The sequence below is a fragment of the Salvelinus alpinus genome, chromosome 2, assembly GCF_045679555.1.
Source record: "Salvelinus alpinus chromosome 2, SLU_Salpinus.1, whole genome shotgun sequence".
NCBI lineage: Eukaryota > Metazoa > Chordata > Actinopteri > Salmoniformes > Salmonidae > Salvelinus > Salvelinus alpinus.
Window position 1 is genome coordinate 1,222,543 of NC_092087.1, and position 20,520 is coordinate 1,243,062.

General features: G+C 51.0%; 1 protein-coding gene across 9 annotated transcripts in view; it reads right to left on the bottom strand.

The window, feature by feature from the left end:
- LOC139552663 (sarcolemmal membrane-associated protein-like) overlaps positions 1–20,520 on the bottom strand; it is a 115,356-nt gene that overhangs the window by 62,686 nt on the left and 32,150 nt on the right. For 6 of the 9 annotated variants that reach the window (XM_071364658.1, XM_071364629.1, XM_071364639.1 and 3 more), the window contains 7 exons: positions 19,314–19,376; positions 11,503–11,598; positions 9,016–9,087; positions 7,927–8,067; positions 4,164–4,301; positions 3,545–3,713; positions 3,278–3,328 (listed from right to left, as the gene is read on the bottom strand). In XM_071364658.1, coding sequence (XP_071220759.1) covers positions 3,278–3,328; positions 3,545–3,713; positions 4,164–4,301; positions 7,927–8,067; positions 9,016–9,087; positions 11,503–11,598; positions 19,314–19,376 — 730 coding nt within the window. The remainder of the gene's footprint in view (positions 1–3,277; positions 3,329–3,544; positions 3,714–4,163; positions 4,302–7,926; positions 8,068–9,015; positions 9,088–11,502; positions 11,599–19,313; positions 19,377–20,520) is intronic. The other 3 variants (XM_071364668.1, XM_071364650.1, XM_071364620.1) reach the window with 1 other exon arrangement.

Here is a 20,520-nt window from a genome sequence, read left to right on the forward strand (position 1 = left end):
GTTACGCGAATGCAGTAAGCTAAGGTAAATTGCTAGCTAGCATTAAACTTATCTTATAAAAAACAATCAGTCATTGCTCCAATGTGTACTTAACCATAAACATCAATGCCTTTCTTAAAAATATATACTTGTGTATTGATTTTAAACCTGCATATTTAACTAAAAGAAATCCAGGTTAGCAGGCAATATTAACCAGGTGTCATTTCTCTTGCGTTCATTGCACGCAGAGTCAGGGTATATGCAACAGTTTGGGCCGCCTGGCTCTTTGCGAACTAATTTGCCAGAATTTTACGTAATTATGACATAACATTGAAGGTTGTGCAATGTAACAGGAATATTTAGACTCATGGATGCCAACCGTTAGATAAAATACAGAACAGAATAAACGTTTTGTTTTCGAGGTGATAGTTTCCGGATTAGTCAAAGGTATATGGTTTAGAGAGAAATAGTCGACGCGTTATAATTCCTGTAATAACTTGCGGCTGAAATTGAAAGGGGTTCCTTCGTTATTTTACCGTTCATGTCTTCCATAGAGAATGTCTTGATCTACTTCAAATAAGTTCTGTGTTTCGCGGAGGAGCAGACTGACAGGGGACCATGCAGACAAGCTCTGCTTTCTGCACTACAACCTAAAACTTAACTGGGAATATTGAAGACCCATGAAAGCTGGTGGTTCGTTTTAACATATGTTCTGATGTTATTTGAGACTAAATTGATTTTATTTATGTATTATATTAAGTTAAAATAAAAAAGTGTTCATTGTTCATTCTGTATTGTCATTATTAAAAAAAAATGTGTGTGTGTGTGTGATATATATATATATATAAATATTTTTTTCATTTTTTAAAATATATATTCGTATTAATTATTATTATTATAAAAATAATATTTTATTTTTTATTTTATTTTTAAATCGGCCAATTAATCGGTATCGGCTTTTTTTGTCCTCCAATAATCGGTATCGGCGTTGAAAAATCATAATCGGTCGACCTCTACTCTCCATTAGCTGTTGCAAAAACAGCAGCTACTCTTCCTGGGGTCCACATTAATGTCAGGTGGATGGATTATCTTGGCAAAGGAGAAATGCTCACTAACAGGGATGTAAACACATTTGTAAACAAAGCTTTTTGTGCTACTGCAAAATGTATGGGATCTTTTATTTCAGCTCATGAAACATGGGACCAACACTTTACATGTTGTGTTTATATTGTTGTTCAGTGTAGTAAATCAAAACAGCTGACAACCTTAAGTGTGGTTACTCCTACTGCACATCCCATACAGTATCGTGGTTACTCCTACTGCCCATCCCATACAGTATCGTGGTTACTCCTACTGCCCATCCCATACAGTATCGTGGTTACTCCTACTGCACATCCCATACAGTATCGTGGTTACTCCTACTGCCCATCCCATACAGTATCGTGGTTACTCCTACTGCACATCCCATACAGTATCGTGGTTACTCCTACTGCACATCCCATACAGTATCGTGGTTACTCCTACTGCCCATCCCATACAGTATCGTGGTTACTCCTACTGCACATCCCATACAGTATCGTGGTTACTCCTACTGCACATCCCATACAGTATCGTGGTTACTCCTACTGCCCATCCCATACAGTATCGTGGTTACTCCTACTGCCCATCCCATACAGTATCGTGGTTACTCCTACTGCCCATCCCATACAGTATCGTGGTTACTCCTACTGCCCATCCCATACAGTATCGTGGTTACTCCTACTGCCCATCCCATACAGTATCGTGGTTACTCCTACTGCACATCCCATACAGTATCGTGGTTACTCCTTCTGCCCATCCCATACAGTATCGTGGTTACTCCTACTGCCCATCCCATACAGTATCGTGGTTACTCCTACTGCCCATCCCATACAGTATCGTGGTTACTCCTACTGCCCATCCCATACAGTATCGTGGTTACTCCTACTGCCCATCCCATACAGTATCGTGGTTACTCCTACTGCCCATCCCATACAGTATCGTGGTTACTCCTACTGCCCATCCCATACAGTATCGTGGTTACTCCTACTGCCCATCCCATACAGTATCGTGGTTACTCCTACTGCCCATCCCATACAGTATCGTGGTTACTCCTACTGCCCATCCCATACAGTATCGTGGTTACTCCTACTGCCCATCCCATACAGTATCGTGGTTACTCCTACTGCCCATCCCATACAGTATCGTGGTTACTCCTACTGCCCATCCCATACAGTATCGTGGTTACTTCTACTGCACATCCCATACAGTATCGTGGTTACTCCTTCTGCCCATCCCATACAGTATCGTGGTTACTCCTACTGCCCATCCCATACAGTATCGTGGTTACTCCTACTGCCCATCCCATACAGTATCGTGGTTACTCCTACTGCCCATCCCATACAGTATCGTGGTTACTCCTACTGCCCATCCCATACAGTATCGTGGTTACTCCTACTGCCCATCCCATACAGTATCGTGGTTACTCCTACTGCCCATCCCATACAGTATCGTGGTTACTCCTACTGCCCATCCCATACAGTATCGTGGTTACTCCTACTGCCCATCCCATACAGTATCGTGGTTACTCCTTCTGCCCATCCCATACAGTATCGTGGTTACTCCTACTGCCCATCCCATACAGTATCGTGGTTACTCCTACTGCCCATCCCATACAGTATCGTGGTTACTCCTACTGCCCATCCCATACAGTATCGTGGTTACTCCTACTGCCCATCCCATACAGTATCGTGGTTACTCCTACTGCCCATCCCATACAGTATCGTGGTTACTCCTACTGCCCATCCCATACAGTATCGTGGTTACTCCTACTGCCCATCCCATACAGTATCGTGGTTACTCCTACTGCCCATCCCATACAGTATCGTGGTTACTCCTACTGCCCATCCCATACAGTATCGTGGTTCCTCCTACTGCTCATCCCATACAGTATGGTGGTTACTCCTACTGCCCATCCCATACAGTATCGTGGTTACTCCTACTGCACATCCCATACAGTATCAGATATCCCACAAAAACACAGAGACTGGGTACAGCAGGATTCTTACATGCTTGATGAACCAACCGTATCTACAGTAACCAGCAGCTAGCTACTGTTCACACAGAACACAAGATTGACGGAAACGGACGTCGGGACGGAACAAAGAACAACAAGCAACGAAAGGAAGAGTCAATTATGTCAGTAGATAATAACATGGAGGAAAAGATGAGCTTATGCAAGGTAACGGATAGACCCCAGCCGACCCAGACCCCCACTCACCTAAACTGTTGTTGTCCTTGATGCTTTTCTCCTGCAGCTGTTCTAAACCAACTGTAAACAACAACACTAGATTATAGAGGATGTGGAGTGACTAAAACAAGCCAATTCCTAGATCACCCGTTTCATCTGCTAGGGTTCGGTGAGGGAAAACTCTTCCCCACACAGTGACATTTCAGGGGTAGAGGAGATGGATGGATAACCCATGCATCTTTCACGACCACGCAGCAAAGGTCTGGAGCACCAGTGTCTGTGTGTGTGTTATATTACCTTGCAGGGCAGTGAGGCGTTCGTTAGAGAAGTCGTTATCAGCCTGTAAGGCCTCAAAACGGGCCTGTAGAGTCTGTTCCTTCTCCTCCAGCTCATCGATACAAAGCTGCAGTTCCTTCTTCTCCATCTGACCCCTCTGAGTCAACTCCTCCTGACGACCCTCCGCCAGCTACACACACACACAGGAACAAACACAGGAACAAACACACACACGAAATTATGCTATGGGTACTTTTGGTTGGGATGGTCACTACATAGCAATATCACTCATCTCTGCCACATCAAGTCAAGGCTTATTCCACATCACCAACCCCTGGCACTTTTCTCAAGGAATCCTTACTTCATTTCCTGGATCCTATCTCCTCGCCTCTTTCTCAAAACCCATTGGAGAAAATAGGGGAAGGACCCTGTACCTTATTGGAGAAGGTGGTCACAGAGGGGAAGGACCCTGTACCTTATTGGAGAAGGTGGTCACAGAGGGGAAGGACCCTGTACCTTATTGGAGAAGGTGGTCACAGAGGGGAAGGACCCTGTACCTTCTCCAGTACAGGTGAGAAGGAGGCGAGGAGATAGGAAGCGAGGAATAAAGCTAATTGAGATAGAGGGCTCTGTCCACTACCTTTATCTTGTCAGTGAGGTTCTTGATCTCGTTGACGGCTCCGTTGTATTTATTAGCCAGTTCTGTGAGCTCTTCATGGTTCCTCTCCTTCATTTCCTTCAGGTGGGAACACTCATCCTCCGTGTTACTGAGGCTTCGCTAAAAGGAAAAATCACAGGAGACCCATCATCATAAATATGGAACTCCACCCAGCCTGCAGTCAGCCAGGACAAGATGAATCATATATTTAACCACTCCACCCAGCCCGCAGTCAGCCAGGACAAGATGAATCATGTATTTAACCACTCCACCCAGCCCGCAGTCAGCCAGGACAAGATGAATCATATATTTAACCACTCCACCCAGCCCGCAGTCAGCCAGGACAAGATGAATCATGTATTTAACCACTCCACCCAGCCTGCAGTCAGCCAGGACAAGATGAATCATATATTTAACCACTCCACCTAGCCCGCAGTCAGCCAGGACAAGATGAATCATGTATTTAACCACTCCACCCAGCCCGCAGTCAGCCAGGACAAGATGAATCATGTATTTAACCACTCCACCCAGCCCGCAGTCAGCCAGGACAAGATGAATCATATATTTAACCACTCCACCCAGCCTGCAGTCAGCCAGGACAAGATGAATCATATATTTAACCACTCCACCTAGCCCGCAGTCAGCCAGGACAAGATGAATCATGTATTTAACCACTCCACCCAGCCCGCAGTCAGCCAGGACAAGATGAATCATATATTTAACCACTCCACCCAGCCTGCAGTCAGCCAGGACAAGATGAATCATGTATTTAACCCCTCCACCCAGCCCGCAGTCAGCCAGGACAAGATTAATCATATATTTAACCACTCCACCCAGCCTGCAGTCAACCAGGACAAGATGAATCATATATTTAACCACTCCACCCAGCCCGCAGTCAGCCAGGACAAGATTAATCATGTATTTAACCCCTCCACCCAGCCCGCAGTCAGCCAGGACAAGATGAATCATGTATTTAACCCCTCCACCCAGCCCGCAGTCAGCCAGGACAAGATTAATCATGTATTTAACCCCTCCACCCAGCCCGCAGTCAGCCAGGACAAGATGAATCATGTGATTTAACCCCTCCACCCAGCCCGCAGTCAGCCAGGACAAGATGAATCATGAGATTGGACCCCTCCACCCAGCCCGCAGTCAGCCAGGACAAGATTAATCATGTATTTAACCCCTCCACCCAGCCCGCAGTCAGCCAGGACAAGATGAATCATGTATTTAACCCCTCCACCCAGCCCGCAGTCAGCCAGGACAAGATTAATCATGTATTTAACCCCTCCACCCAGCCTGCAGTCAACCAGGACAAGATTAATCATGTATTTAACCCCTCCACCCAGCCTGCAGTCAACCAGGACAAGATTAATCATGTATTTAACCCCTCCACCCAGCCCGCAGTCAGCCAGGACAAGATGAATCATGTATTTAACCCCTCCACCCAGCCCGCAGTCAGCCAGGACAAGATCAATCATGTATTTAACCCCTCCACCCAGCCCGCAGTCAGCCAGGACAAGATTAATCATGTATTTAACCCCTCCACCCAGCCTGCAGTCAACCAGGACAAGATTAATCATGTATTTAACCCCTCCACCCAGCCTGCAGTCAGCCAGGACAAGATTAATCATGTATTTAACCCCTCCACCCAGCCTGCAGTCAACCAGGACAAGATTAATCATGTATTTAACCCCTCCACCCAGCCCACAGTCAGCCAGGACAAGATTAAACATGTATTTAACCCCTCCACCCAGCCTGCAGTCAGCCAGGACAAGATGAATCATGTATTTAACCCCTCCACCCAGCCTGCAGTCAGCCAGGACAAGATGAATCAGCCTACAAAGCTCCACTATTGGTTAAACCCAGTGTGGTCCCCGGGCGTACAAAGCTCCACTATTGGTTAAACCCAGTGTGGTCCCCAGGCCTACACAGCTCCACTATTGGTTTAACCCAGTGTGATCCCCGGGCGTACAAAGCTCCCCTATTGGTTAAACCCAGTGTGGTCCCCGGGCGTACAAAGCTCCACTATTGGTTAAACCCAGGCCTATGTTCTTAGACCATGACATTCTACCTAGGCTACAATAACACAGTGCAATGAGGAATGAGAAATGTATTGTTTTCAAGTGAATACACAATTACTGTCAATACGCTGTAAACTGATGCAGGATAATTCGAATAACCACTCACACATCTTGTTTGGTTTCATGCTGAACTGCCTACAGCCAAGTCACGCAACCATTCGGATCAGTCTGCGTCCGTTCTCACTAGGCCTGGTCACGCAACCATTCGGATCAGTCTGCGTCCGTTCTCACTAGGCCTGGTAACGCAACCATTCGGATCAGTCTGGGTCCGTTCTCACTAGGCCTGGTCACGCAACCATTCGGATCAGTCTGGGTCCGTTCTCACTAGGCCTGGTAACGCAACCATTCGGATCAGTCTGCGTCCGTTCTCACTAGGCCTGGTCACGCAACCATTCGGATCAGTCTGCGTCCGTTCTCACTAGGCCTGGTCACGCAACCATTCGGATCAGTCTGGGTCCGTTCTCACTAGGCCTGGTCACGCAACCATTCGGATCAGTCTGGGTCCGTTCTCACTAGGCCTGGTCACGCAACCATTCGGATCAGTCTGGGTCCGTTCTCACTAGGCCTGGTCACGCAAGCATTCGGATCAGTCTGGGTCCGTTCTCACTAGGCCTGGTAACGCAACCATTCGGATCAGTCTGGGTCCGTTCTCACTAGGCCTGGTAACGCAACCATTCGGATCAGTCTGGGTCCGTTCTCACTAGGCCTGGTAACGCAACCATTCGGATCAGTCTGGGTCCGTTCTCACTAGGCCTGGTCACGCAACCATTCGGATCAGTCTGGGTCCGTTCTCACTAGGCCTGGTCACGCAACCATTCGGATCAGTCTGGGTCCGTTCTCACTAGGCCTGGTCACGCAACCATTCGGATCAGTCTGGGTCCGTTCTCACTAGGCCTGGTCACGCAACCATTCGGATCAGTCTGGGTCCGTTCTCACTAGGCCTGGTCACGCAACCATTCGGATCAGTCTGGGTCCGTTCTCACTAGGCCTGGTAACGCAACCATTCGGATCAGTCTGGGTCCGTTCTGCTCTCCCCATGCTGATTGGTCTCCCTCCCAGGCCAAGGGGTTCAAGGTAGCTCCACTATGTGCTCTCCCCAGACTGAGTGGTCTCCCTCACAGGCCAAGGGGTTCAAGGTAGCTCCACTATGTGCTCTCCCCAGACTGAGTTGTCTCCCTCCCAGGCCCAAGGTTCAAGGTCCAAAAGCTACCATATTTTAGGGCCAACAAAATGTATCCTACCCACGGCTACAACAACACAATGTACTGAATAATGTTAGAATAATTTTCAAGTGAGTAGAAAACTCTAGGCTGGAAACTGCAGTGAATAGCCCATGTCATTTGAATAAGTCTGGTGATTTAAATGCATATTCATTTAGAAATAAGTGCATCTAGATTGCCTGATTGGGCAACCAATCGGATCGGTTATGGGGTTTTTTCCTCAGCAGTTTAGCCTAAAAAAGGTCCAGGCACATCAGCAGGACAATAATATGGTGTTATCAGCTAACAGAAACATGCTAATGCAGGGATTTCTAGAGGCGCATATTCATTAAAACGATGCATTAGCATGGAGGAAGTTGTATCCGTTGTTTCCACATTTGGCTTCCGTGTTTTAAAAGCGTTAGAAAATGAGGTGGATTGAACAGGTAGGTCCAGTCTCACCTCAACCTCTGACAGCTTCCTGGCCACCTCTATCTTCTCCTGTAGGACCCTCCTCAGGGACTCTTTGGCAGTAATCTCATAGTTGAATTTGTCTTCCTGCAAAGTTACAAGCTCGTTACGCATCCCATCCTCTGTTTGGTTCTGAAGAGAAGAGGGAGAGAGAAAAAGAGCGATGGTTTTGATGGTTTTTGCGACTGCACTTGAATAAACTTTCCTCAACACTTTTTTGGTTACTACATGATTCCACGTGTGTTATTTCATAGTTTTGATGTCTTCACTATTATTCTACAATGTATAAAAAATAAAAAAATAGGTACTGTACACACTGCATTCGGAAGCTATTCAGGCCCCTTTGCCCATGTTGCTACGTTACAGACTTATTCTGAAATAGATCCCATCAAATACACCATCTCAATCAATCCCAATACAGGTGAGCCAAGCTCGTAGCGTCATACCCAAGAAGACTCGAGGCTGTAATCGCTGACAAAGGTGCCTCAACAAAGTACTGAGTAAAAGGTCTGTTTTTGCTTTATCATTATGGGGTATTGTGTTTAGATTGACGACGAAATAAAACAATTTAAATCAATTTCAGGTAAGGCTGTAACGTAACAAAATGTGTAGACTTCAAGGGGTCTGAATACTTTCCAAATGCACTGTACACACACTGTACATACTGAACAAAAATATTAAAGCAACAATTTCAACGTTATTACTGATTTAGTTCATATAAAGAAATCAGTCAATTCATTAGGCCTAATCTATGGATTGGCCCTGGAAGGCTTGTGTAATGATCATGCTGTTTAATCAGCTTCTTGATATGCCACACCTGTCAGGGGAATGGATTATCTTGGCAAAGGAGAAATGCTCAATAACAGGGATGTAAACACATTTGTGGCCAAAATTTGAGAGAAATACATTTTGTGCATCTGGAGAAAAAATATCTGGGATTTTTTATTTCAGCTCATGAAACATCGGACCAAAACTTTACATGTTGCGTTTATATTTTTGTTCAGTATATATTGTCTTGGTCAGACTTATTTTAAAATGTTCTTACTTCAGAGAAGGTATTTATAATTGAAATGTTCTTACTTCAGAGAAGGACTGCAGCTGGTTGCCCATCACCTCTAGTCTGGAGAGAAGCCGGTCCTCATCTATCAGAGCCTAGCAGAGAGAGATCGGTCAGTACACCATAACCATACATAACCATACATAACCTTAAACACCATAACCATAAACACCATAACCATAAACACCATAACCATAAACACCATAAACACCATAACCTTACATAACCATAAACACCATAACCATAACCACCATAAACACCATAACCATAAACACCATAACCAGACATAACCATAAACACCATAACCACCAGAAGTACATAGAGAAGCCAAATAGAACAAGTAGTCAGACAGGAGGGGGCTTGTTTCTAATTTTTATGTTTTGATTCCATCCGAAATACATAACATGACTGAATTCTTTATCGAGTTTACCTCCCAGTTTGGAAAAATGTGTTGTGGTATTGTGTAGAAAGATATGACTTTACAATTAAAATGGCTGAACATTGTGTGTTGTTTTGGACATTGTCTAGGCCGATATGTAAGAGAACATAGAGCCTTTAACCTGTCTTCTCTTGAGATTAAAGGCCCAGTGCAGTCAAAGATGTGATTCTCTAGTGTTTTACATACACTATGTGGCCAAAAGTATGTGGACAGCTGCTCGTCAAACATCTCATTCCAAAATCATGGCCATTACTATTTAGTTGGTCCCTCTTTGCTGCTATAACAGCCTCCACTCTTCTGGGAACGATTTCCACTAGATGTTGGATCATTGCTGCGGGGACTTGCTTCCATTCAGCCACAAGATCATTAGTGAGGTCAGGCACTGATGTTGGGTGATTAGGCCCGCAGTCGGCGTTCCAATTCATCCCAAAGGTGTTAGATGGGGTTGAGGTCAGGGCTCTGTGCAAGTCAGTCAAGTTCTTCCACACCGATCTCGACAAACCATTTCTGTATGGACCTCGCTTTGTGCACGGGGGCATTGTCATGCTGAAACAGGAAAGGGCCTTCCCCAAACTGATGTCACAAAGTTGGGAGCACAGAATCGTCTGTGCGTTAAGATTTCCCTAAACTGAAGTAAGGAGGATAGAATTATGGTTAGATTTGCCAAATGAGAGCGAGTGAGAGATTTGCAAGCGTCTCTGTGTGTGGAGTAAAGGTGTTCTCTAATTTTTTTCCCTTCTGGTTGCACATTTAACATGCTGACAGAAATGAGGTATAACTGATTTGAGATTCCCTGCATTAAAGTCCCCGGCCACTAGGAGCGCCGCCTCTGGATGAGTGTTTTCCTGTTTGCTTATAGCCGTATACAGCTCATTCAGTGCTGTCTTAGTGCCAGCCTGTGACTGTGGTGGTATGTAGACAACTACAAAAAATACAGATGAAAACTCTCTAGGTAGGTAGTGTGGTCTACAGCTTATCATGAGATACTCTACCTCAGGCGAGCAAAACCTTGAGACTTCCTTAGATATCGTGCACCAGCTGTTGTTTACATAAATGCATAGGCCCCCGCCCCGTATCTTACCAGAGGCTGCTGTTCTGTCCTGCCGATAGAGTGTATAACCCGCCAGCCGTATGTTCTTAATGTCGTCGTTCAGCAACGAATCAGTGAAACATAAGATATTACAGTTAATGTCCTGTTGGTAGAATATACGTGCTTTCAGTTCGTCCCATTTGTTTTCTAGCGATTGAGCGTTAGCTAGCAGAACTCGTTGTCTTATCCTCACAAGGCATCCTGATCTCTTTCCGCAAAACCTACGTTTCCTTTTTCAGCGAATCACGAAGATCTGGGCCTGGTGTCCGTAGTATATACCTTGCATCCGACTCATCGAAGAACATCTCCTCGTCAAGAGGTGAGTAATCCCAGTTCTGATGTCCAGAAGCTCTTTTTCGGTCATAAGTGACGGTAGCAGCAACATTATGTATGATTTAGCCGCGTCAGAAAACAGAGCTTTTAGCCGCGTCAGAAAACAATTAGGATAAGAATATGTAGACGTGTAAGAAAACAAAGGATTTCTACTCATCGTTACCACTTCCATTACATGGGACATACAAAATCATGCTCTCCTCTGTGTAAGGAAATGCAACTGCGTTTATCAAAAGCAGTAAAAGGTCAGTTGTGGTGTAGATTCAGTAGTTGTGAAGGCTGGTTACAACACAGGCCTGGTTACAACACAGGGCTGGTCACAACACAGGGCTGGTCACAACACAGGGCTGGTCACAACACAGGGCTGGTCACAACACAGGGCTGGTCACAACACAGGGCTAGATACAACACAGGGCTTGTCACAACACAGGGCTAGTCACAACACAGGGCTAGATACAACACAGGGCTTAAGTATCAGGTCTGGTGGTACTGCTAACTACTCAGGACCACATATTGGCACTGGAGGCAGTGGTTACATCCTTTTCCGCCAACTTCCTGTGTTCCGCCAACATCCCTCTAATCTATTAGTTCATTCATCTCACCATTTTAACCTATATCTGTCAATAAAAATAAAATAAAAATCTGTACCTGCCAGCTGCTCTCTGAAGCCTCCTGTGTGGTGGCCAGTAGGCACTGCAGCGTTGCCAACTTCTGTTCCAACATCTGCTCCCTGTGTAGGGCCTCCTGCCAGGGGGAGGGAGAGCGAGAGGAGAGATAGAGAGAGATGGGAAGAGAGAGCGGGGCGAGAGGGCGGAGGGGAGAGCGGGGCGAGAGGGCGGAGGGGAGAGCGGGGCGAGAGGGCGGAGGGGAGAGCGGGGCGAGAGGGCGGAGGGGAGAGCGGGGCGAGAGGGCGGAGGGGAGAGCGGGGCGAGAGGGCGGAGGGGAGAGCGGGGCGAGAGGGCGGAGGGGAGAGCGGGGCGAGAGGGCGGAGGGGAGAGCGGGGCGAGAGGGGCGGAGGGGAGAGCGGGGCGAGGGGGGCGGAGGGGAGAGCGGGGCGAGAGGGCGGAGGGGAGAGCGGGACGAGAGGGCGGAGGGGAGAGCGGGACGAGAGGGCGGAGGGGAGGGCGGAGGGGAGGGCGGGGCGAGGGGGGCGGAGGGGAGAGCGGGGCGGAGGGGAGAGCGGGGCGAGAGGGGAGAGCGGGGCGAGAGGGCGGAGGGGAGGGCGGGGCGAGGGGGGCGGAGGGGAGAGCGGGACGAGAGGGCGGAGGGGAGAGCGGGGCGAGAGGGCGGAGGGGAGAGCGGGGCGAGAGGGGCGGAGGGGAGAGCGGGGCGAGGGGGGCGGAGGGGAGAGCGGGGCGAGGGGGGCGGAGGGGAGGGCGGGGCGAGGGGGGCGGAGGGGAGGGCGGGACGAGGAGGGCGGAGGGGAGAGCGGGACGAGAGGGCGGAGGGGAGAGCGGGGCGAGAGGGCGGAGGGGAGGGCGGGGCGAGGGGGGCGGAGGGGAGAGCGGGCCGAGGGGGGCGGAGGGGAGAGCGGGCCGAGGGGGGCGGAGGGGAGAGCGGGCCGAGGGGGGCGGAGGGGAGAGCGGGCCGAGGGGGGCGGAGGGGAGAGCGGGCCGAGGGGGGCGGAGGGGAGAGCGGGGCGAGGGGGGCGGAGGGGAGAGCGGGGCGAGGGGGGCGGAGGGGAGAGCGGGGCGAGGGGGGCGGAGGGGAGAGCGGGGCGAGGGGGGCGGAGGGGCGAGGGGGGCGGAGGGGAGAGCGGGGCGAGGGGGGCGGAGGGGAGAGCGGGGCGAGGGGGGCGGAGGGAAGAGGGGAGAGCGGGGCGGAGGGGAGAGCGGGGCGAGGGGGGCGGAGGGGAGAGCGGGCCGAGGGGGGCGGAGGGGAGAGCGGGCCGAGGGGGGCGGAGGGGAGAGCGGGGCGAGGGGGGCGGAGGGGAGAGCGGGGCGAGGGGGGCGGAGGGGAGAGCGGGGCGAGAGGGCGGAGGGGAGAGCGGGGCGAGGGGGGCGGAGGGGAGAGCGGGGCGAGGAGGGGAGAGCGGGGCGGAGGGGAGAGCGGGGCGAGGGGGGCGGAGGGAAGAGCGGGGCGAGGGGGGCGGAGGGGAGAGCGGGACGAGAGGGCGGAGGGGAGAGCGGGGCGAGAGGGCGGAGGGGAGGGCGGGGCGAGAGGGCGGAGGGCGGGGCGAGGGGGGCGGAGGGGAGAGCGGGGCGAGAGGGCGGAGGGGAGAGCGGGGCGAGAGGGCGGAGGGGAGAGCGGGGCGAGAGGGCGGAGGGGAGAGCGGGGCGAGGGGGGCGGAGGGGAGAGCGGGGCGAGAGGGCGGAGGGGAGAGCGGGGCGAGGGGGGCGGAGGGGAGAGCGGGGCGAGGGGGGCGGAGGGGAGAGCGGGGCGGAGGGGGGCGGAGGGGAGAGCGGGGCGGAGGGGAGAGCGGGGCGAGGGGGGCGGAGGGGAGAGCGGGGCGAGGGGGGCGGAGGGGAGAGGGGAGAGCGGGGCGGAGGGGAGAGGGGAGAGCGGGGCGGAGGGGAGAGCGGGCCGAGGGGGGCGGAGGGGAGAGCGGGGCGAGGGGGGCGGAGGGGAGAGCGGGGCGAGGGGGGCGGAGGGGAGAGCGGGGCGAGGGGGGCGGAGGGGAGAGCGGGGCGAGGGGAGAGCGGGGCGAGGGGGGCGGAGGGGAGAGCGGGGCGAGGGGGGCGGAGAGGAGAGGGGAGAGCGGGGCGGAGGGGAGAGGGGAGAGCGGGGCGAGGGGGGCGGAGGGGAGAGCGGGCCGAGGGGGGCGGAGGGGAGAGCGGGCCGAGGGGGGCGGAGGGGAGAGCGGGCGGAGGGGGGCGGAGGGGAGAGCGGGCCGAGGGGGGCGGAGGGGAGAGCGGGGCGAGGGGGGCGGAGGGGAGAGCGGGGCGGAGGGGAGAGCGGGGCGAGGGGGGCGGAGGGGAGAGCGGGGCGGAGGGGAGAGCGGAGGGGAGAGGGGAGAGCGGGGCGGAGGGGAGAGCGGGCCGAGGGGGGCGGAGGGGAGAGCGGGGCGGAGGGGAGAGGGGAGAGCGGGGCGAGGGGGGCGGAGGGGAGAGCAGGCCGAGAGGGCGGAGGGGAGAGCGGGGCGAGGGGGGCGGAGGGGAGAGAGACAGAGAGGGCGGAGGGGAGAGCGGGGCGAGGGGGGCGGAGGGGAGAGCGGGGCGAGGAGGGCGGAGGGGAGAGCGGGGCGAGGGGGGCGGAGGGGAGAGCGGGGCGAGGGGGGCGGAGGGGAGAGCGGGGCGAGGGGGGCGGAGGGGAGAGCGGGGCGGAGGGGAGAGCGGGGCGGAGGGGAGAGCGGGACGAGGGGGGCGGAGGGGAGAGCGGGGCGAGGGGGGCGAGAGGGCGGAGGGCGAGGGCGAGGGGGGCGGAGGGGAGAGCGGGGCGAGGGGGGCGGAGGGGAGAGCGGGGCGAGAGGGCGGAGGGGAGGGCGGGGCGAGGGGGGCGGAGGGGAGAGCGGGGCGAGGGGGGCGGAGGGGAGAGCGGGGCGAGGGGAGAGAGACAGAGAGGGCGGAGGGCGGAGGGGAGAGCGGGGCGAGGGGGGCGGAGGGGAGAGCGGGGCGAGGGGGGCGGAGGGGAGAGCGGGGCGGAGGGGAGAGCGGGGCGGAGGGGAGAGCGGGGCGAGGGGGGCGGAGGGGAGAGCGGGGCGAGGGGGGCGGAGGGGAGAGCGGGGCGAGGGGGGCGGAGGGGAGAGCGGGCCGAGGGGGGCGGAGGGGAGAGCGGGCCGAGGGGGGCGGAGGGGAGAGCGGGCCGAGGGGCGCGGAGGGGAGAGCGGGGCGAGGGGGGCGGAGGGGAGAGCGGGGCGGAGGGGAGAGCGGGGCGAGGGGGGCGGAGGGGAGAGCGGGGCGAGAGGGCGGAGGGGAGAGAGACAGAGAGGGGACGGGCCAAGGGGGGCGGAGGGGAGAGCGGGCCGGAGGGCGGAGGAGAGAGCGGGGCGAGGGGGGCGGAGGGGAGAGCGGGGCGAGAGGGCGGAGGGGAGAGAGACAGAGAGGGGACGGGCCAAGGGGGGCGGAGGGGAGAGAGAGAGAGAGAGAGGGGACGGGCCGAGGGTAGAGAGGGGACGGGCCAAGGGGGGCGGAGGGGAGAGCGGGCCGGAGGGGAGAGCGGGGCGAGAGGGCGGAGGGGAGAGCGGAGAGGGAGGGTTAGGGCTATTTGCAAGAGATAAGGAGTAATCAGGAAGTCCAATTTTATGACATTAACACCAGATGACATATTTCGCCTGTCATGCCGTGTGGTTACGGAAAGGGAGAGAACTGGAAAGAAGTTTTAAATAGGCCACATTGAGGAACTACTGACCTTCTCAATGGATGGTCAGGTAGCCTAGCTCTACGCATAATCAGGTCAGGTAGCCTAGCTCTACGCATAATCAGGTCAGGTAGCCTAGCTCTACGCATAATCAGGTCAGGTAGCCTAGCTCTACGCATAATCAGGTCAGGTAGCCTAGCTCTACGCATAATCAGGTCAGGTAGCCTAGCTCTACGCATAATCAGGTCAGGTAGCCTAGCTCTACGCATAATCAGGTCAGGTAGCCTAGCTCTACGCATAATCAGGTCAGGTAGCCTAGCTCTACGCATAATCAGGTCAGGTAGCCTAGCTCTACGCATAATCAGGTCAGGTAGCCTAGCTCTACGCATAATCAGGTCAGGTAGCCTAGCTCTACGCATAATCAGGTCAGGTAGCCTAGCTCTACGCATAATCAGGTCAGGTAGCCTAGCTCTACGCATAATCAGGTCAGGTAGCCTAGCTCTACGCATAATCAGGTCAGGTAGCCTAGCTCTACGCATAATCAGGTCAGGTAGCCTAGCTCTACGCATAATCAGGTCAGGTAGCCTAGCTCTACGCATAATCAGGTCAGGTAGCCTAGCTCTACGCATAATCAGGTCAGGTAGCGTAGCTCTACGCATAATCAGGTCAGGTAGCCTAGCTCTACGCATAATCAGGTCAGGTAGCCTAGCTCTACGCATAATCAGGTCAGGTAGCCTAGCTCTACGCATAATCAGGTCAGGTAGCCTAGCTCTACGCATAATCAGGTCAGGTAGCCTAGCTCTACGCATAATCAGGTCAGGTAGCCTAGCTCTACGCATAATCAGGTCAGGTAGCCTAGCTCTACGCATAATCAGGTCAGGTAGCCTAGCTCTACGCATAATCAGGTCAGGTAGCCTAGCTCTACGCATAATCAGGTCAGGTAGCCTAGCTCTACGCATAATCAGGTCAGGTAGCGTAGCTCTACGCATAATCAGGTCAGGTAGCGTAGCTCTACGCATAATCAGGTCAGGTAGCGTAGCTCTACGCATAATCAGGTCAGGTAGCCTAGCTCTACGCATAATCAGGTCAAGTAACCTAGCTCTACGCATAATCAGGTACATGTCCTTACTCAAGATTGACATGAGCGCTCAAAAAACAAAAGACAATGAATAAATTGACACCTCCTAAATGGAATGAAAACTCTGCAAACAACGTGTCCACTCCTACGATGACAACGGCAAGACGACACTAATACATATATTGAATGCATTAACAGAAATCACTGTAACCAAACATTGTAAATTATAAATAGTAAACAGTATGTACTACTGGTGAGCAATCCCCGCAGGCCTACGCAAAGGATTAGTCCACTCAGACAGGTGCGTTGTGTTACATCATTTCTTTCTTCAGACATTTGTCACTGTTCGACTAAAAACATCTCGGTCAGTCAGCATAATAATACGTAGGGTCCAGTCAGTATAATAATACGTAGTGTCCAGTCAGTATAATAATACGTAGGGTCCAGTCAGTATAATAATACGTAGTGTCCAGTCAGTATAATAATACGTAGGGTCCAGTCAGCATAATAATACGTAGGGGGTCCCCAGTCAGTATAATAATACGTAGGGTCCAGTCAGTATAATAATACGTAGGGTCCAGTCAGTATAATAATACGTAGGGTCCAGTCAGTATAATAATACGTAGGGTCCAGTCAGCATAATAATACGTAGGGTCCAGTCAGCATAATAATACGTAGGGTCCAGTCAGCATAATAATACGTAGGGGGTCCAGTCAGCATAATAATACGTAGGGTCCAGTCAGTATAATAATACGTAGGGGGTCCAGTCAGTATAATAATACGTAGGGTCCAGTCAGCATAATAATACGTAGGGGGTCCAGTCAGCATAATAATACGTAGGGTCCAGTCAGTATAATAATACGTAGGGGGTCCCCAGTCAGTATAATAATACGTAGGGTCCAGTCAGCATAATAATACGTAGGGGGTCCAGTCAGTATAATAATACGTAGGGTCCAGTCAGTATAATAATACGTAGGGGGTCCCCAGTCAGTATAATAATACGTAGGGGGTCCCCAGTCAGTATAATAATACGTAGGGGGTCCCCAGTCAGTATAATAATACGTAGGGGGTCCCCAGTCAGTATAATAATACGTAGGGTCCAGTCAGCATAATAATACGTAGGGGGTCCAGTCAGTATAATAATACGTAGGGTCCAGTCAGCATAATAATACGTAGGGTCCAGTCAGCATAATAATACGTAGGGTCCAGTCAGTATAATAATACGTAGGGTCCAGTCAGTATAATAATACGTAGGGTCCAGTCAGCATAATAATACGTAGGGTCCAGTCAGTATAATAATACGTAGGGTCCAGTCAGTATAATAATACGTAGTGTCCAGTCAGTATAATAATACGTAGGGTCCAGTCAGCATAATAATACGTAGGGTCCAGTCAGTATAATAATACGTAGGGTCCAGTCAGCATAATAATACGTAGGGTCCAGTCAGTATAATAATACGTAGGGTCCAGTCAGTATAATAATACGTAGGGTCCAGTCAGTATAATAATACGTAGTGTCCAGTCAGTATAATAATACGTAGTGTCCAGTCAGTATAATAATACGTAGGGGGTCCCCAGTCAGTATAATAATACGTAGGGGTTCCCCAGTCAGTATAATAATACGTAGGGGGTCCCGTCAGTATAATAATACGTAGGGGGTCCCCAGTCAGTATAATAATACGTAGGGTCCAGTCAGTATAATAATACGTAGGGTCCAGTCAGTATAATAATACGTAGGGTCCAGTCAGTATAATAATACGTAGGGGGTCCAGTCAGTATAATAATACGTAGGGTCCAGTCAGTATAATAATACGTAGGGTCCAGTCAGTATAATAATACGTAGGGAGTCCCCAGTCAGTATAATAATACGTAGGGAGTCCCCAGTCAGTATAATAATACGTAGGGAGTCCCCAGTCAGTATAATAATACGTAGGGAGTCCCCAGTCAGTATAATAATACGTAGGGTCCAGTCAGTATAATAATACGTAGGGGGTCCCCAGTCAGTATAATAATACGTAGGGTCCAGTCAGTATAATAATACGTAGGGTCCAGTCAGTATAATAATACGTAGGGAGTCCCCAGTCAGTATAATAATACGTAGGGAGTCCCCAGTCAGTATAATAATACGTAGGGTCCAGTCAGTATAATAATACGTAGGGGGTCCCCAGTCAGTATAATAATACGTAGGGTCCAGTCAGTATAATAATACGTAGGGGGTCCCCAGTCAGTATAATAATACGTAGGGTCCAGTCAGTATAATAATACGTAGGGTCCAGTCAGTATAATAATACGTAGGGTCCAGTCAGTATAATAATACGTAGGGGGTCCAGTCAGTATAATAATACGTAGGGTCCAGTCAGTATAATAATACGTAGGGTCCAGTCAGTATAATAATACGTAGGGGGTCCCCAGTCAGTATAATAATACGTAGGGGGTCCCCAGTCAGTATAATAATACGTAGGGGGTCCCCAGTCAGTATAATAATACGTAGGGGGTCCCCAGTCAGTATAATAATACGTAGGGTCCAGTCAGTATAATAATACGTAGGGGGTCCCCAGTCAGTATAATAATACGTAGGGGGTCCCCAGTCAGTATAATAATACGTAGGGTCCAGTCAGTATAATAATACGTAGGGTCCAGTCAGTATAATAATACGTAGGGTCCAGTCAGTATAATAATACGTAGGGTCCAGTCAGTATAATAATACGTAGGGGGTCCAGTCAGTATAATAATACGTAGGGTCCAGTCAGTATAATAATACGTAGGGTCCAGTCAGTATAATAATACGTAGGGTCCAGTCAGTATAATAATACGTAGGGGGTCCCCAGTCAGTATAATAATACGTAGGGTCCAGTCAGTATAATAATACGTAGGGGGTCCAGTCAGTATAATAATACGTAGGGTCCAGTCAGTATAATAATACGTAGGGTCCAGTCAGTATAATAATACGTAGAGGGTCCCCAGTCAGTATAATAATACGTAGGGTCCAGTCAGCATAATAATATGTAGGGTCAGTCAGCATAAGACAGAGCTGATCACAAGAACAAACAGTTCAAATCTTCCAAAAAGTAAAGTAGACATAAAGAGCACAGTGCCATGCAGTAGCAGTGTGTGGCCAGTAGGTGTCACTGTTGTTCCTTACATACCTGCAGATACTGGGAGAGCTGGAAGAGTTCCTGAGAGTACATGATGGGGGTGTTGGCCGCAACCTGCAGGAGGAGAAGAGACACACGCCAGGACATCAGGTTAGACAGGAACACTGGGTCTATGCACACACTGAACACCTTATCAGGCAGCCTACTACCTAGGCTCATCAACTGGAAAGGGCAGCGAGTTCACGACATGCTCACAACCTACTCAGAGTGAAATAATACCAAATTAAATTTGATTTATTATGATAAATAAGTAGGGTCCTGAGAATTTTCCTGACTAGCTGGATGTCACTGTTCGAGCCAATATGTGCCTTGATGTATGTATAGAGCAGGGCAGTATACCGTGTATGTATAGAGCAGGGCAGTATACCGTGTATGTATAGAGCAAGTTTGGGCAGTATACCGGGGTATTTGGAAATAGCCACAGGATGGTTTTTCAATACTGTCAAAACAATTTCTTTGAATTTTGTGCAACACGTTAGGATATTAGACTGCGTTCTTCATTTCACCTGTTTTTCATTAAGAAACTCAGCGGTAGTCCGCAGTCATGTGGTGCTTGTTTACAAGCACACAATGACGAGAGAATGGAGACTTGTATTTATTATGGATCCCCATTTGTTCCTGTCAAGGCAGCAGCTCCTCTTCCTGGGGTTTATCATGGATCCCCATTAGTTCCTGCCAAGGCAGCAGCTACTCTTCCTGGGGTTTGTTAAGGATCTCCATTAGTTCCTGCCAAGGCAGCAGCTACTCTTCCTGGGGTTTATTATGGATCCCCATTAGTTCCTAACAAGACAGCAGCTACTCTTCCGGGGGTTTATTATGGATCCCCATTAGTTCCTGCCAAGGCAGCAGCTACTCTTCCTGGGGTTTATTATGGATCCCCATTTGTTCCTGTCAAGGCAGCAGCTACTCTTCCTGGGGTTTATTATGGATCCCCATTAGTTCCTGCCAAGGCAGCAGCTACTCTTCTTGGGGTTTATTATGGATCCCCATTAGTTCCTGCCAAGGCAGCAGCTACTCTTCCTGGGGTCCGGCAAAATTAAGGCATTAAACAATTTTAAAAACATTACAATATATTCAGAACAGATTTCACAACACACCGAGTGTGTGCCCTCAGGCCCATACGCAACTACCACATATCTACAACAAAAAATCCATGTGTACGTGTGTGTATGTATAGTGCCTATGTTATCGTGTGTGT